This window comes from Colobus angolensis, unplaced genomic scaffold (genome assembly GCF_000951035.1).
Source record: "Colobus angolensis palliatus isolate OR3802 unplaced genomic scaffold, Cang.pa_1.0 Scaffold5, whole genome shotgun sequence".
Lineage (NCBI taxonomy): Eukaryota > Metazoa > Chordata > Mammalia > Primates > Cercopithecidae > Colobus > Colobus angolensis.
The window spans coordinates 10,951,600-10,970,561 of record NW_012118487.1 but is presented as its reverse complement, the minus strand read 5'-3'; the positions used below and the strand labels follow the sequence as shown (position 1 = coordinate 10,970,561).

The 18,962-nt window shown below is 35.8% G+C and overlaps 1 protein-coding gene across 1 annotated transcript in view; it reads right to left on the bottom strand.

Moving 5' to 3' along the window:
* Window positions 1–477: 477 nt before the first annotated feature.
* The window catches only part of VEGFC (vascular endothelial growth factor C), a 151,201-nt gene continuing 132,716 nt past the window's right edge, over window positions 478–18,962 (bottom strand). Inside the window, exons 7-9 of the mRNA XM_011959794.1 lie at window positions 4,785–4,891; window positions 4,152–4,485; window positions 478–983 (exon numbers count right to left, since the gene is read on the bottom strand). Coding sequence (XP_011815184.1) covers window positions 869–983; window positions 4,152–4,485; window positions 4,785–4,891 — 556 coding nt within the window. The 3' untranslated portion in view covers window positions 478–868. The remainder of the gene's footprint in view (window positions 984–4,151; window positions 4,486–4,784; window positions 4,892–18,962) is intronic.

Sequence of the window (18,962 nt, the reverse complement as noted above, 5' to 3'; positions counted from 1 at the left end):
TTTTTAGTTTTTTATAAATGTATTGGATAGAAGCACTTCCACTCACAAAAAGTATTTTCGCTGGCCAGAAGAAATCACATATTTGGAAAAGATTATTTTTGTGAAAATATTTTAAAGCTATTTTAATATATACTGCAGGCTTTTCTACCAAGGTAAGATTCTGAATGTTCCCAGAGCACTGAATGACTTTTAATCACAATGCTGAGCAGTCTATCTTACAAGATGTTACATATTGATTCACTTGGTTATAAATTCAAAAGTATCCTGTGCTAAAATGTTCATAATCATTAAACATATAAGAGATGAAGCAATAGCATTCTGTTGTCCTCTGACACTCTCTTTCACAGGATCATACTTTTTATCATAGTAATACATATGTGATATCTGGTTAGAGAAGAAAAAAGGGCAGAGAAAGATCAGTGTCTTCATGATAGCAGTTTTCGTTCATCATGTAAGATGATAATGGACTGAACTTAGCAGCTTATAGTACAATTTTCATTTTATTTTAAACATATTTTGAATGATATAAAAATATTGATCACAGTGAGTTTTACCAATTGTTGTTGCTATAAAAATGAATGCAGAAACAATATTTTTAGTGGAAATAAATTATATAGTTATTCTTTAAAAAAAAATCACAAGAGAAAAATCTTGGCTGTTTGGTCATTGGTAGAAAACCAGTCTTTACAAGAGGCCTTTTGCAGATGGGCTCCAGTCCATTTCTGTAAAGTTATCCACATGGTTCAGGAAACACAGACTTTTGTCTTTGTTAGCACGGACCCACAAGGGTCTCTCTGTTCACAGACAGTTCTACTGCGGCAACAGTTTTCCATAATAGAAAATCGATGAACTGGAAAACAGTACAGTCTTAGCTCATATGTGGTCTTTTCCAATATGAAGGGACACAACGACACACTTCTTCACTATATGAAAATCCTGGCTCGCAAGGCTTCTGGCGGTTCGTACATGGCCGTCTGTAACAGCTAGGAGAACAAACAAGAACACACTTATGTTAAAGATCAAGGCAATGGATTCATTATGCTATCAAGGTATTTCAGTGTTTTTATATTTCAGACTAGAACAAAATTACTAATTTTATGATGAAATTGTTCATAGATTTATAAAAGTTTGTTTCTGCTTAGAATTACAACATTTCAGAGGAATGGAAAAGCCTTAAAATAAAAGTCTTGCTTGCTGATATAACAAATGGAAGGAAGGATGAGGTATTGTAAGCATTAGTTCCTTTGAAGTGCTCTTTGCTTCATGGATGAAAGAAACATAAAACAGAAATTTTGAAAGTGAACATTGAAGGTCTGCTGACTTACTGTGATCACATAAGCATGGCTGAATTCACATGAGTCTGGGATTTGTAGGGGACCCAGACTTCCAGGCAATTAAACACAGCCATGTTGGCAGAACTGTGGTCCTCAGGGAGCAGCCCCACCCTCACTCTTGTGTCTCTACTTGGCAGCTGGCTGCATGATGGTGGCTAACTCTTCCTTTCCACCTGGGCTCCAGGTAAAACAGAGGCATTCTGGGGCAGGGAGGTAAGAGGGACAATACTCAGCAGCGAGGGTCCCCTTCCTCCCATCCTAGACTTCCGGTTTCTAGTAGCAGAGAGAAGACAAATTACCAACTGGTCAATCTGTCCCCTGCCCCATTGCTCCAGTGAATTGAGACCTCATTTTTTGAGATAGAGTCTCATTCTGTTGCCCAGGCTGGAGTGCAGCGGTGCGATCTCGGCTTACTGCAAGCTCCGCCTCCTGGGCTCAAGTCATTCTTGTGTCTCAGCCTCCTGAGTAGCTGGGATTACAGATGTGTGCGGCCATGCCTGGCTAAGTTTCTGTATTTTTTGTAGAGCCAGGGTTTTGCCATGTTGACTGGGCTGGTCTTAAACTCCTGGCCTCAAGTGATCTGTCCGCCTTGGCCTCCCAAAGTGCTAGGATTGCAGGTGTGAGTCAACACGCCTGGTGAGAATTGGAGCTATTTTTGAAAAACTTTTTGGAGTATGAGCAAGCCTAATGTGTGGGAATAGGTGTAAAGGGAAAAGTGCAAGATGACCTGAGGTGGAAATCAAAAGTGTGGTACAAAAATCCCTACATAATTTGGTTTTGATATTTCATTTATTTGGCTCTAGAAAAGCAAGCATGTCTAGTTTTTCTTAAACTTTGCAAATGCGAATTCATAGTTGTGACTACTGATATTCCTCTACTAAAAAGGGATATGATACTTAATGATCCATAAAAACTGTTAATTAAGGCAATGAACCAAAGAATATATACTCTGCCCACTGCACTTTGTAATAAATATTAAGAGAGAATGAGGAGAATATAAATTTTCAAAATACGATATTTTCTCTTTTGCTCCAATTTATATCACAAAGTCTGAAATTACACACTTAGAAAAATGAACATATGATGAGTTGCAGTAAACAGGAAGCCTTTTTGAAAGAATGTATACTATTAGGAGAAATGCAATGATAGAAATATTGTCTGTGTTCATATAAGAATTCTGTAGAAAAGTATGACGGCTGGTTAGTCTGTATGCAAACATAGGAATTTCAGATTTTTCAATGTATACTAAACTCACTCAAGAATTCAATATAAAACATAGTTTAATAAGGCTTAAAAAGATTGAGTGTCTGTATCCTTCTGAAAATACTAGCATATACATTTTTGAAATATCTTTTTGGTTATTACAGTAGGAATATGTAGGTAAAATTGGAATATAGTTCTTTCTCAAAATAAAATGATACTTACGATGTACTTTGCAGTATAAGGGAAGAAAAATATAATCAATGAGATAGCTAGATTCACTAAAGCCTTTTTATGCAGTAGCTGAAATACTAGTTGAGGAAAATCATCAAAAACATACATTACAATAAAGATACAAAACTCTTAATAAAACAATGAACTCGTTATATACTGTGGAAAAACAATAATGAACATTAGTGAAGATACTAGTAAATAAATGGAATATGAGCTTTTTTTTGCTAAAAACAATATTATCTTCCCATATGTAAAGAGTGGATGTAAAAGAGTGAAAGTGATTAAGAACAAAAGCTCTGAAAATTTAGTATACAACTAGGAAAGTACAATGTCACATCATAGAAGAGGTGGGCTGGAAGAAAAAGGCCACGGAAAGGACAGGTTACCTAAGGACACAATTCTCTGTCGGATTTGGCAACTGTGAGGCCAATGAAACTTTAAACAGAGGTTTAACATAGCACTGTAGGCCATAAACCAGGTTACAGTTGGTTGAATACATGGTAGATGAAAGAGGTGAAAACAAATGCCTCATTTTCGAGCAGCTGTGAAGAGGAGAGAGCTGGGTTGCTAAAGTATGCTCAGCTTCACAGTAACAGGCTAATAAAATAGGAGAAATTTGGGAACTTTTATAAACTGAAGGGGAAAAAGTAGAGCTGAAGATGTTAAAGTTACAGAAGAAAGAAGGAATGGCATGAAGCAATGTTGAAGGAATGTGGAGAAAATGTCAAACACACAGGTCTGGCTTAAATAGTAGGATCACCTTATTCTCTGAGATTAAAGAGGAAGAGGTTCAGGGATTAACACTGAATGTGCTTGAGTCTAGCAACTTCATTTTTTTTTTTCTTGGTGAAGAAGAGTGCAAAACCAAGTTTAAGAAATGAGGCTTGGGTACCTTTAACAATATATTCATTTATTTCTCTAATTCTATCAAATACTTAGCTTAAATCTTTTCATTTCCAGGTATAATTCTATAGTCAATGGTACCATCCTATCCTTTGTTTGTAAGTTTTGCATAAAAATTGTCTGCATTTAGAACAGTTGTCCTAAATTATGTCTGAAAGCATTATACTTTTTGGTGGGGGTGGAGTGGATTGCCTGTATGTATTTTGAAAACATCCCACAGGCGCCACTAATCTAGAGTATATTCTGAACTTGGATTTAGTTTTGATGCACAAGGCTCCCATCTTGCTTTTTTGGAAGCAAATTCAGTCTCACGCATTGGTTAAAAAAAAATAAGATTTGGTTAAAAAAAATAAGATTTTGTCTCTCAGAACTTATTGGCCTCATTCTAACAAGCAATTGTTACTTTGGTTAAGAAAACTGCTTTTAGTTTAGACATATTTCTAGTAAGAGAAATTAAAACTCTTCATGAGGATCTCTTACCTGCATGTTTGGTGTTGGAACTTCTTTCCTTTTAACAAGCATTTCTGTGGACTTTCTGTACATTCACAGGCACATTTTCCAGGATTTAGGGGTAGATTTCTGGGGCAGGTTCTTTTACATACACACTGGCACGTGTTGTCATCAAATTCTCGGTTGGCCCCACATTGGCTGGGGAAGAGTTTGTTTTTACAGACACACTGGCATGAGTTTCTGTCTAGTTCTTTGTGGGGTCCACAGCTGTCAGGCCGAAGCCCCGCTCTGCAGACACACTGACAGGTCTCTTCATCCAGTTCCTTGTTTGGTCCACAGATGTCATGGAATCCATCTGTTGAGTCTAGACAAACAGTCAGAGCATCTTTACTATACCTTACTTGGTTCTGGGTGTGGCATGAAACAAAAGCTTTTAAAAGCATCTCCCTTTGTATGTTTTCCATCAAAGGATTGTGTACAAACATGAGTATGTTCCTTTACAAAGGAGTTCAAAATAATACCAATGTGAAGTAGAAAATGTACAATTTTTTAGTCACTTATTTCAAAGAATGATGAATATTGTACATGTGGTTTTAATAGTAGACTATGTTAACCACAATATAGACCCTTGGCATTTAGTCTTTAAAACATCATTCTGCTTACCATCTCCAGCATCCGAGGAAAACATAAAATCTTCCTGAGCCAGGCATCTGCAGATGTGATTGTTCCACATGTAATTGGTGGGGCAAGTCCTGTTTGCCGCCTGGCACCTTTGGAAGAAACAGGTGAGGTTTAGTAATGGTGTGACTGGTACCTAGGAGGGACCATCTCTGCTCACATATGTATCAAAACAATGCTTATAAAAAAGCTTTAAACACATAAGAATTATGAAATAAAATGTGAATGTTTTCTCCCAAACTATCTCTACCCACAACTGCTATCAAATTCCAACCCCAGAGGTGATCACTATTTGTGGTATGGTCATATAGGACACCAGATTTTATCTTTTTAAGGCAAACATGTTGATTTGTATAATCATATAGGGTTTTAGATTGTGAAATATATAAGGTAAAACCTTTTACTTTGAAATTTCTTTTTTCCATTATACAATATCTCATGGACATTTTTATGTCATTGAATAGAGTTCTGCTCCATTATTTTTAGTGGTTATGTAACATTCCATACAAACGATGTATCATTATTTATTTTATTTATCTCTTAGGTAGCTATCTACATCATTTCCAATTTTGGCTTTTCCAAGCAATGCTGGATGAAACATCTATGTAAAATGTATCTTTACTGACTTATTTCTGAATCACGGATCCCCATGTTGTAAAGGCTCCAGTAATGCAAAATTTCCACTCTGTACTCCACCAAAAAGTTATCAAAGATATTTTGTTTCGTTGTTGTTCTAGCTCTTTACTTCTTTCCTTCCCTCCCTCCTTTCTTCATTCCCTTCCCCTCCTTTCCCCTTTCTTCCCTCCTTCCTTCCTTCTTTTAGTAAAAATTATGAACCTACAGGCTTCAATCAAGTACACCAATTGCTCCTTTGATGGTCCAATGGCCCCACTGTTGCTACCTGAGACCCCTCTCTGTTGGTGCCCACATGACATGAGCCCTCTCTGGGGTGAACATATATCACAAGCTCAGCTTGCTCATTTTCTCCTCCACACCTGGAATCATCCATTTCTTCAGAAGCCCTAATTTGCTTTGTTGGAAAACAGTGTTTTAGAGGCTATCATTTGAAATCAGAAGTGTTTAGTGCCATCAGATCACATTACTACTAGATCTTTTCAGAGGGCAGAGCTAGAAAAATGCATGTATATCCTGTAAAATGTCTTCCTAGTTAATGTTTACCCAGTAGAAGGATTTTTGGTTTTAAATATCCTAATTTACAGAATACATACTAACTTCTCACTACCTCAGTTTTTCATCTAATGTTGGTGTAGACATCAAATGGAAGTATTTATTTACATCTTTCACACTCAATATAATATTGAAAACAACTTCATGTGGTAGAAGAATGTTGAGTTACATTCCAAATTGATAGAACAGAGTAAGAATCCTATGCAGCCATCTTAACATGTGCATTGAGTATAAACAAACAGGCCATTTGCTAAGAAAGTTTTGCAGTCATACTCAGTGTGATAATACATCTTTCTTTTAATAATAGCCTGATAACTCTTACAGCATCACATGAAGGAATTTTTCAATAGAAAAACAAGCAAACCTGCATTTTGCAACCAAAATGCAGCTTCAACATCTTCCTTCAGCTTGAACATCATTTCTGAAGACTGACCACAGCTTTCCTGTCCAGCAGTCACTACAGCATCTACTAGACATAGGGAAGGTCTCTTCATTCCTCTTAATATGACAGTTGGTCTAAGATTGCCCGCTTGTCCTCCATCCACCCGACCTTCTGCAAACAGCAGTGACTGATTTGACCCTTCTTTGTCCCTTCTTGAGTTTCTTCAAGAGTCATGTCTCCTTTAGCATGGTGCAAAACAGTATATTATGGGTCTTTTATTTAAATTTTGACTTTTAACTTTTTGATTGCTGTGTTACTTGCTATGCTATGCCATAAAGTAACCATTTCTCATACAGCATACACACAGTCCATGTAACTAGATACAAAGCAACTGTATGTTAGTAACAGCAATAATTGCTGGATGATTAGGAAACAATATACAATTTAGATTTTATCAAGAGAGTTTGTCACTTTTCTACAGGCATTATTATTTTGCAGGAAAGAGCTATGTTTTGGTTTACCTTCCACTCACTGTAATTGTTACTATTCAGAACAACAGAAATGTGCTCTCAATATCTATTTTTGGGAATAGAATACTGATCTCAAGCAAGAGATTCTTGTGTATATTTTTAGAGAAAACATTTCATACTGTTACCTCCAAATCCAATTAGCATTACTGGATTTTAATGTACTACCTTGACTTCATACTAATAACTTCCATGAAAACCTTGGCTTCTAACCGTCTTCACACAAACTGTCATTTGCTTTATCCTTAATGTATTATGTACTTTTGTGCTTTTCCTTTTGAAAATGTCAAACACGGATGTAATTATAAGAGTTAAGACTATGAGAAAAATGTACAGCTAGAGAAGTTCTGTATCATCAGCAAGTTTCTTTTTTTAGCTTTTTGGTTTATGTTTTCAGGGTATCTTCTTACCAAAAAATTGTATATATGTTTTTTCTCATTTTGTTACACAGATGATAGCATCCCTTACACACTATTGTAAACCTTGTTTTTTCACTTACCAATATTTCCTGGAGAACATTGTACCTTCCTACTAATTTTAGGGAATTTCAAGGGCAAGTCTCTACTCATTGCACATTTTTGTCATTATTTTCTTGGTTAATCATGAACATTTATTGTTGTAGATAAAATGCAGACAGTCAGTACTTATCAATTGTCCAAAACAATATCATTGTTTTGAAAATTTATATCCTCTTGATTGTTAGTATCCTTCCATCAAATAAGTTACAACTTATGTTAAGTTCTATAATAGCAATGCAATTATTCCTGGCTGCATGAAACTCATAATCTTCTTCTATAAATGATGGTACAACCATTTTGGTCATGTTGCTTCAATGCTGATGGATATATGGTTTAAGTAACACACTGTCATGTTGGCATCAAATGGTCATTATACCGTGTTGGTAGAAAGACATCTTTCACTTTACCACCATGTGATTTATACTGCCATTACCTAAACCAGTGCTATTCCAACTGCTGCTTGCAACCCATTAATGAATCACGAAATCAATTACATGGGCTCAGAAATGCATTTTAAAATGTAATAGAATGATCTATAACAAAAATAATAAAATACAAACCAATAGACTGCATGTGATACAGACTGGTTCCTCAAGAAAGCACCCTGCTTCAGAAGTGAGGAGCAAGTTCTTGGCATTTAAAACTTCTCATGTAAAAATGAGGCGGGGTCAAAATTTTCAAAATATTGTTATTTTAGAATGAAAGGAAACGTGGTCATGATGGACAGAAGGTTTAGTAAAAGTTGGTTATCTCCTTTACATTTTAATCTCCAAAGCATTTCTCCTTACTGAAGTTTCTCTTCTAGTTCTGAATATTAAAGTGTGCATAAATACTTTAAAGGTTTATAGTTATGTTTTTTTGTATAGTGTATTTATAAAAGACATTGATTCAAAGACATTTTGTCTGCAAAGCAGGGAACTGCACAATTATTTGCAAGGCATAGCTATGTTGAGAATCATGTGAATAAAATAACTTTCCTATCCCCCCACTGAGCCCACCACACTCACACAGACACAACCACAATCTGCCTATAACGTGTATGAAGGATAAAGATGCTTTTACCAGACTTGCTTAATTAATTATTTTCACAGCTTCACTTGACTTTGGTTTGGCAGCTATTGCTTTTTGCTGGTTAAAATCCGATGACAAAAATATGAGTATATGTGTTTTTCAAACTAAAGAACAATTAACGTTAAAGGAAATCTTACTTTGCATTTGTCGCTCCTTGGAAATATTAACAGATAAATGTGTTCCAAATATGTTCTGCTACATTATATTCTAAATGTTGGTTAATAATTACTAGCTCTGATTCTTTGAACATCATAGCAGGCTATTTTGTGCATGCTATTTTTGTGATTCTTTCATATTCTACTCTTTTTGGCACTGAGGTTTTCCTACACTTGGAGATTTCTTGACTCCTCAAATTCACATTTAAGGAACTAAAACATGCTATCACCTTTTGTTTGGCCTTAGAACTGAGCTGAAATGTTATTCTTTTTCAAAGAGCTATAATCTGCTATAATCTTTGACATATACACACACACACACACACACACACACACACACACACACACACATATATATAATATTCATGCATTTTCCCAGCTTTATTGAAGTATGATTGATAAATATTGTACATATATAAGTTAAACAAAGTGATATTTTGTTATATGTATACACTGTGAGATGATTACCACGATCAAACTAATTAACATACCCATACCTCAGAGAGTGACTGTGTGTGGTGGGGTGGGAGGGTGTCGTGAGAATACTATTGAGTAGAGTAACTATGCTGTACTATACGTTAGGTCTCCAGAGCATATTCACCTTGTAACTGCAAGTTGTCACCCTCTAACATTTCCCCATGTCCCCCACCCCCAAGATGCTGGTGACCACTCTTCTATTATGTATCTATGAATTCTACTTTCCTAGATTTCATATATAAGGGAGATCAGCAATATGCATCTTTCTACGTCTGGCTTATTTTGCTCAGCATAATTTCCTCCAGGTTATTTCATGTCGTTGCAAATGGCAGGATCTTTGTAATATATTTATAATTGAAAAAAATTAACTGCACCTTGATTTATGTTAAACTACTTATTGATTTACTTCCCTAGATCTCTCTTAAAATATTTCACAGATCATTCAAAATGAATGAAAACATTAATTTAATGTGAATTCAACTGTAACACATGATGACATTTTGAAAAGCAAATTATTTCTATAGATATGAACTGCATTATTAATCAAGTATTCTCATTGGAAGCTCTTTTAATAAGGTTTTTCACAACAACACAGCAAATGAAAATTTGGCTTACTATGCGGCACCTATGGTTCCATAGCTGTGTCCCTCAAAAAGCCTTCCTACCCCTAGTCTTGTTCAATGGGAAGTGTGAGCCACTAGCATTACTGAAACCCATGTTTCAAGGCAGGTACCATGAGCTCTCACATACTCCTTCAGAGCATCTTCATGTTATTTAGTGGGTTATCCAACAGGATGTTCTGTACCTTATTAAAGAAACAAATAGGCCGGGCATGGTGGCTGACACCTGTAATCCCTGCATGAGATGGGTGGATCACGAGGTCAGGAGATCGAGACCATCCTGGCTAACACGGTGAAACCCCATCTCTACCAGAAATAAAAAAAATTAGCCTGGCGTGGTGGCATGTGCCTGTAGTCCCAGCTACTTGGGAGGCTGAGGCAGGAGAATGGCGTGAACCTGGGAGGTGGAGCTTGCAGTGAGCTGAGATCACACTACTGCACTCCAGCCTGAGTGACAGAGCAAGACTCTGACTCAAAAGAAAAAAAGAAATAAATAAGCAAAATCTGACTATATTAATAATCTTGATAAATAGCAAAACAGGGTTTTGGTTTTCAAATGCCAACTGCTGATGTTATCTGAACTTGAAACCTGTAATTATATTATGAAGAATATAGATACAGACCCTTCTTGCCCAAGCTTTCGTCTGAATAGCAGCTGGAAGAGCAACTATATTCTTTCATTGTCAGAGCCACAGAACGCTGGGTAAAAATGCTTCAACAATTTTGTACTAAATGTCTTTGAACTGTCGTGTTCATCTTGAGTTTGTTATGCCTGATGCTTGTATACACTTGACTATGTACACAGAGACTGATTTGTTTATATTTTGGAAACAGCAGTTAATAGTGAATGGAAAGTGGTTAAGTAAAAGTGGCCTTTATATTCAACATTATTAAGTAACTTCTTCAGTATTACAGGTAGAAATCAGAAATACATACATTTTACGTTTCGTATAAATTGTTAAAAAGGCACACGCTTAATAGTATGTATCGAAAAACACATAGACTTATCTTCCGTTCTATTGATTTTTATTGATTCCACATGAACTTGTGTTTGTGTCTGTTGTGTTACTGTTTGGTTGTGTTCCATTAGTCTACTGACAGGGAGAACAGTGGACAGAGCTAGGGTTTGTCAGACATTAAAGGAAAAGATGGTGAGTAGGATGCATCAATGAAAACTCCATAGTTGTAACAATTTTGCCAGTCTTAATATTTGAAAGGCTAATACAATCATTGCATTAATTTAAAACATGTGTTTAGGCTGGGCATGCTGGCTTATGCCTGTAATCCCAGCAGTTTGGGAGGTCGAGATGGGCAGATCACCGGAGGTCAGGACTTTGACACAAGCCTGGCCAATATGGCGAAACCCCATCTCTACTAAAAATATACAAATTAGCCAGGTGTGGTGGCACGTGCCTGTAATCCCAGTTACTCAGGAGGCTGAGGCAGGAGAATCGCTGGAACCTGAGAGGCAGAGGATGCAGTGAGGTGAGATCACATCACTGCACTCTAGCCTGGGCAACAGCATGAGACTCTCAAAAAAAAAATTGTATCTATATGTTTAATTTTTTCCTTTTTGTCTGAGTATAAATTAAGCAGTAATCTGTCACATACGAAAGCTCACCTAGTCTGAGACTGACTTGGATATAAAACGTGTCACATTGTGTGGTTACCAACTGGCTAAGTACAGGATTTAATTGAGTTGGAAAGCCACCAGAACTGGGGATGGGGACACACGGAGAGTAGGATAAGTATAGAAGTTTGTGATTTTCTGCTCTATTATTTTTTATATTTTCTTGGATATACAAGCTTGAGAGAAGTATTGGCAGGTTGAAACAATGGAAATTCCATGGTAACTGGATTTGTCAGCTTGTCATGTAATTCAAGGATAAGTAACCAGGAATTAAGAAAAAAGGTCCTTCAACAACAGCCTCTGGTCTTATTACCTTGTAACAGCCACACGTCATTAACAGAAAAACAAAAACAAAACAATGATGACAATAAAAACATGTTATGAGGGTATAAGAGTTGATATGACATCAAAGTGGCTGGTTGATGCCAGGAATACAGGGGAGGGAGAAATGAACAGGTGGAACACGGAGACTTTTAGGGCAGTAAAAGTATTCTTCATGATACTGTAACAATAGACACATGTCATTTATACATTTGTCAAAATCCACAGAACTTACACCCAAAAAAGAGGGCACCCTAACGTAAGCTATGGATTTTAGTTAACAATAACATGTCAGTACTGATTCCTCAACTGTAACAAATGTACCATGCTAGCGCAAGATGTTAAAAATAGAGGAAATTCATGGAAGAGGGTAAGATGTTATATGAAAAATATCTATACTTTCTGCTTTTTCTGTAAACCAAAATGGTTAAAAAATGTCTATTAAATTTTAGAAAACAACTGGTAAATCTGGTCTGATATTTATTAACAAAAATTGTCCATGTGTTTGGTTGAATGTAACTTTAAACTTTATGACAATCTTTGATCTAACAGTGCCCAATTCTAGGCAAATCACTGCCATAATCTTAGTGCAGAGATACAGTGATGCAATCTCCTCAGCTGTATATATTTTGCTGTTATTTCTTACAACCTATCAGCAAGTCATAGGAATGCGGTGCTTTCAATTATCGTATTTTAGAAGGTAGAAAAGAGACTGTCCAAATGCAGACAAATTATATATCAAAGTTACCTTCCCTTTAGAAGAGCAGTAATGCTCACAGCCTGGAATCTCTTTCCTGAGTTCCACTGGTAAATCCATTCATATCAACAGGTGATCCTTTGAAGTGTGAGACAATGTTTAGATAATGAGCTTTGTAGGAAAGAGGATGAACAGACATATGACTTATGATTTCAAAAATAACTGCATATGGACATAAAGATTTTGAACTGGCAAAGAGGATAATTTCACAGCTGACTAAAGATGCATATTTTAAAATGCTGAAAAACGGTAGTTTCTGATAATTTAGTACAAGACTGTGGTCCAGTTAACTGGAAGCTGAGCTCTCTCTCCATTTCTGCTCTGATACAGTTTATTAAATTAATGTCATTATGCTATTTTGCTTCATTCTCTTTTGGTGAAGCGATAATGTATAACCTTCAAATTAAAAAGGAAAGAGTGAAGCTAAAAGTAAAACTCATGGATATTTAAGTGTCTAGGCATTTGGACTGAGGGTCTGTGAAAGATTAATGACCAAAGACATTGAGACCTCAAGTTCCAATCGAAGGTTTCCTTGGCTATAAATCTACTTTATTCCTTGGAAATAAGATGTGTTCTCATAAGAATAAAATCTTCTTAAACAAACCCTAGTAAGTGTAACTTCTTGCAAGCAAGTAACTTTTACTGAGTAAACAATTTCAACATTTTAATAAAAGAAATAAAAGGCAACAAATAAATAAATATGCAAATTAGCCTTCACACTAGGTTTATTCATTTTTTTCTCATCTTTTTTCATCCTTTTTCTCTTTTCCACCACAATGTGACTATCTTCCAAATTGCAATAACACCTATCTTCTATATTTATTATCCATTAAAAATAATTCAAGATTTCTTGGCTATGCTGAACATTGTCTTGTCATTCATTCCTCTACCCAGAAACAACCTTTGCTCCCCTAATACTTCTACAGAATAGGTGACATTTGCTAGGCTGGTGCCCACAGCTTTAGAATCACAGCACGGTCTTTTCATTTAATACCAATTGCTTTCACAGCTCAAGATCCAAATTAATCTGGTTTATTAACTGTCCTCAGAACATGTTATTTTCTTACATCTTTAGGGACATTGTTCATGCTAACCAAGTAATTAATAAATTTAGCACTATTAACTTCAAGGTCCTTGTCTATTTGACACCACTCTCTCCTCATTCATTGTACTCTCTTGCTAATCTGTAGTGTATGTTGACTTCCCTATAGTACATTGTCACAGAATAAAAAAAAGAACATAAAAACTTGTGTTTATTTATTTAATGGAATGCTATATAGTTATTAAATGAGTAAACCAGGTCTATAGATGACAGTATGACTGTATCTGTAAAACATAATCTCAAGAGAAAAAATGTAATGCCAACATTTTAACTTAAAATGCAAAACACTCAAAGCTGCACTGTATAATATCTCCTGGTATGTTAATACATCCAGATGCCATAAAAATAGAGAAGAGTGAGAATAATACAATGTTCGAGTGGTGGTTACTTCTGGAAATGAAGCGTGAAGAATGATGACTGGGGATTTGGGTTGTATCTTTAGTAAATGTGATAAAATAGTTGTTACATTTTAGATTTTGGTAGAAGGGCACTTTTTTTGTTTTGTTTTTGTTTTTCCCTTGGTGTTTGATATTTTTTTATTTGTAGATGTCAATCATAAAGAAAATGTGGTGTACATACACAATGGAGTACTATTTAGCCATAAAAAGAATGCAATCTTGCCATTTGCATCAACATGGATGGAACTGGAGGCTATTATGTTAAGTGAAATAAGCTGGGCACAGAAAGACACCTATCTCACGTTCTCACTCATTTATGAGAGCCAAAAGGTGAATCTCACAGATGTATAGAGTAGAATGATAGTTACCAGAGGCTGGGAAGGGTGGGTCAGTTGTAGGGGGAGTGAAGAGAGGTTGGTAATGCATACCAAAGTACAGTTACATAGAAGAAACAAGTTCTAGTATTCCATAGCACAGCAGGGTAACAATGGTTAATACATTTTATTATATATTTCAAAATAGGTAGAAGATTTAAAATGTTTACAACACAAAGAAATGGTAAATGTTTGAGGTGATGGATATCCAAAATATCCTGATCTAACCATTACACATTGTATGTATGTATCAAAATATCACATATACCCCATAAATATGTATAATTATGTATCAATTAAAAACAATAAAAATGCAGTAATAACCATACCTCAAAAGAAATGGATTGTATTCCAACAAATTTAGTTCGAATCTCCGCTTTGCAACTTTTTTAGTTGTGTAACATTGGGGAAATCTACTTACCCTTTCTGATTTAGTTTCTCATGTGTAAATGCGAATTTCTTTCACTCTCTTGCTTTCTCTCCCCCTTTCTCAAAACACATCCTCCCTCTCTGTGCCCAGATTATGGTAAGTCATTAGTAAATAAACATCTATATTTCATGCTGTTCAGCTAATAGAGTAAGTCCCAGTCATTCTTGAACCTTTCTAATGTTTGGCACTTCTTACCAGTTCCTCCTTCCTTGAACTCATGTCTCTACTGGCTTTTGTGGTCTGTCTCTCTGTTGTTATTCTGATTGTTCTGATTGCCCCTTCTCAGTCTCCTATACAGATTGTTTCTCCAGATTATTGTGTCTGCTCTACCAATTACATTTCTTAAATATTGATTTCCCTACAGTTTCATCTGTGGTTCCTCTTGTCTTCTTACCTCCTATATTTCTTTTGGTTGAAGTCATCTCTTCCAATTGCTCTAGCACTTTGATGTCTTACAAATATTACTAGCACTCAAGCTAACGTGTAAAAACTCAGTTCTCCTTAGTTCCTCCTACGAACAGGTGCTCCTTGTCTTTTGAATGCCATCCATACAGTTTCATCCTCAACTTCTTCCTCTTTACCATGCCCCATATGTGGTTCCCAAGTCATATGCTTTCTTGTACTTCTAATGTCTTTTCCACCTCTTTTCTTTCCATCCCCATATCCACTGCCGTGGCCACCATCTTTATTATTTCTCTCTTTGATTATTTCAAAAGATTACTGCTGAATTTTTCCACCTCCCATTTTGTTTCCTCTAATCCACATACTCCCTTGCCACCAGGCTGTTCTTTCTATAATACAAAACTGCAGATACCACATCTCTGCATATATATTTTTAGTGGTTCTCAAGAGACTTTAAGAAAGAGCCCATCCTAGGCTGTCATATGTGATTCTGTTGACCTCTCCAGACTCATGTATACTCTCTCTACTGTAGCCATGTCTCCAGGATGCTTCCTCATCGCACTTATTTCACTGATTTCAGTCATATGTTTACATGTCTGGCTCCAGAATGGAATTTCTTCCAGAATAACAATTCTATGTATCTTTCTATCTCTATGGTCTAGCACCTTATTGGTACCTAGCAGAAACACAGATGCTATTTGTTGAATGAGCGAATGAAGTACAGCATAGTGTTTTAGACACTTATTATATTAGAAATAATATGTTTGTTTGTACTCTGGTGCATGAGTTCTTTTAGCTAAAGAATTGTATTATTCATTTTGAAAGTAGCCCACATTTCCTAGTACAGTGTTATGGAGTCAGAAGACCTGGCATAAATGTCTCATGAATGAATAAACAAATACTACTACCAAGCAGGAAAATCTAGGGGATCGCTGCTTAATCACGAATGGCTCCCTCCATGAAAAGACAGTCTCTACTAAAGGGCCTATGGAAATACATGGAGTTCAATTTGAAGAAAATATGAGAGGAAATAATTGGAAAAAATAATCTGTGAGAACACCAATATGAAAATTGGTATCTAACTGTGTCTGCTAGAGAGAATTGCTACTTCCTCTGGCTTTTATGATACTTTCTGATATTGAGACTTGAAAGTTTTTCTGTAAATACTAGAAATGCTAGAAGATATTGGGGGGAACACATGGGTGTCAGAAATAAAATGATTTTAATTTTTATCTTTTCTTGGCAGTTTTCTGGCTGCTTAGCATTGTACACATGAACATTTCTAAGACTCAATTTCTGAATTTGTAGGATGTTAGTAAAAATAGCAACAATCATTTATTGAACGCTTATTATGTTTTAGGCACTGTGCTGATATTTAACATGGATTGCTGGTTATAAAAATCACAACATCCTTGAGTTAGGAGTTATTACTATTACATTATGCTATTATACAATATCAGATTAATATATAATATGGTATAATGCTATTGAACAGATTGATTTCAGTGAAGATTAGCTTATAAATATTATACTGTATGATGTTATACATAACATTCTTATGTGCTCTTTTGTAGATAAAAAAAAATGTGTCACAAGAAAATTTAGAGAACCTACTCAAACTCAAAGAGAAATCAGAGAATAAATTCTCAAAACTGGAAGCCACCTACAGCATCCATACCCTTCAGCCCTATACTATGTGATGTGTATCAAGAATGGAGCCACCAGCAGTATTTGTATGAACATGAGGCAATGTGTGGCAGATGCTTGGTGCTTTGTAACATTTAGTAAAATAAAACAATAATAATGTAACCATAATATTTGTTGTTCTTACTTGACTCTACATGCTCTAAGTTCAGAGCCAGCCAAGTGCATCTTTTTCTTCTCTAACAGGATCTAGAAGTGTTCTTTATCTTAGTGAATCAACGTACAGCTTATGGATGACTCTGGGAAATCTCTCTCCCTAATGAATTAAAGATTTGACTTAACATGTTACTGTAAAGGTTTTAAAAAAATTACTATTTTGGCCAGGCGTGGGGGCTCACACCTGTAAGCCCAGCACTTTGGGAGGCCAAGGTGGGTGGATCATGAGGTCAGAAGTTCAAGACCACCCTGGTCAGAATGGTGAAACCCCATCTCTACTAAAAATACAAAAGTTATCCAGGCATGGTAGCAGGCAAGTGTAATCACAGCTACTTGGGAGGGTGAGGCAGAGATTTGCTTGAACCCAGAAGGCAGAGGTTGCAGTGAGCCGAGATCGCGCCATTGTACTTCAGCCTAGTTGACAAAGTGAGACTCCATCTCAAAAAAAAAAAAAAAAAAGAGAAATCTACTATTCTAAACCTAAACTACTTTAAAAATTTTGCTTAATAAGGTATTTTTTTCTAGGCTTTTCAAAAATCAATTTTATTGGGGAGTAATTTGCATACAATAAAATGTTAGTTTGAATTTATCATCTTTTCATAAGCTTATGTAGCCACATTACTGTTACAATCAAAATATAGAATATTTCCAACACCTCACAATGTTTCTTTTGCCCCTTCCTAGTCAATCCCAATCCACATCCTCAAACACAAAACACACATTGAATTGTGTTCTCTCACTCTAGAGTACATTTGCCTTTTTTAAGGGCTTCATGTAAATCAAATCATACAGCATGTACTCTTTTAGCCTAGCTTACTTCACTCAACTTAATGTCTCTGAGATCCTTTTATGTTCATTCTTTTTACATTGCTCAGCAATGTTCCACTGTATGCATACACTAAAATGTGTTAATTCACTCATCTTTCATGGGCATTTGAGTTGTTTCCAGTTATTGACTAATAAAGAATATTTGTAGACAAGTTATTGTGTATAAATATGTACCTGCTAAATTCATAAGAAACTGTCAACTGTTTTGCAAAATGATTGAACGATTTTAATGCCCATTGATGACATATGAGTTTTGGTTGCACCACATTCTAATACTTGTTTTTGTCAGTGTTTTTAATTTTAGTCACTGTGTTGATGACTGTTCCTCTTAAATCTTAACTAATGTTAGAATTTCATAACATAGTTACATGTCCATCATATATATATTATCACTAGTGTAGCTTTTATTAAATTGTGGGCCATAATTCATAATGGGTTGAGACCAATATTTTCATGAAGAAAAACAGAAAAGAAAAAACATTTGGGTATATCACATGTAATATGGCAAATATTCATAAAGGCAGTAAAATCATCCCTAAGGGGGTAAAAATTGGGTATAAGGCCGGGGTGGGGCTGAAATTTTAGTATCTCAATGATTTTTATCTCTCCAAAACCCAGGAAAATAATATTCCTTAATACTTAAATTCTCTTCGATTGTATTGGCCATTAAATGAACAGCATTGGCAATGGAACATACCCCAAGTATTTGCAATATATGAGCTATGAAATAGTGGTGACTAGATGGCTGTGACTGGAGGATTTTCTCTTGACTGACTGACTGATTGCAAAGTCATTTATTAAGTGGTACCTATGTGGGCCTACTGGCTGCCATTGGTTGTCCTGTGGATATTGCTTATGCTTGGTCCTTGGTGTTTTCATGTGTGACTGGAGCTTTGAGAATTAAATAATAATAATTTATATTTTATTATTAATTCTACAAATGTTAGTCATACCATTACATGTCAAATGATGTAAAGAAAAAGTTGGCAATATCTAAATTAATATTTATCAGCTATATAAGTTAAAAGTTGTTGGGCCGGGCGCGGTGGCTCAAGCCTGTAATCCCAGCACTTTGGGAGGCCGAGACGGGCGGATCACGAGGTCAGGAGATCGAGACCATCCT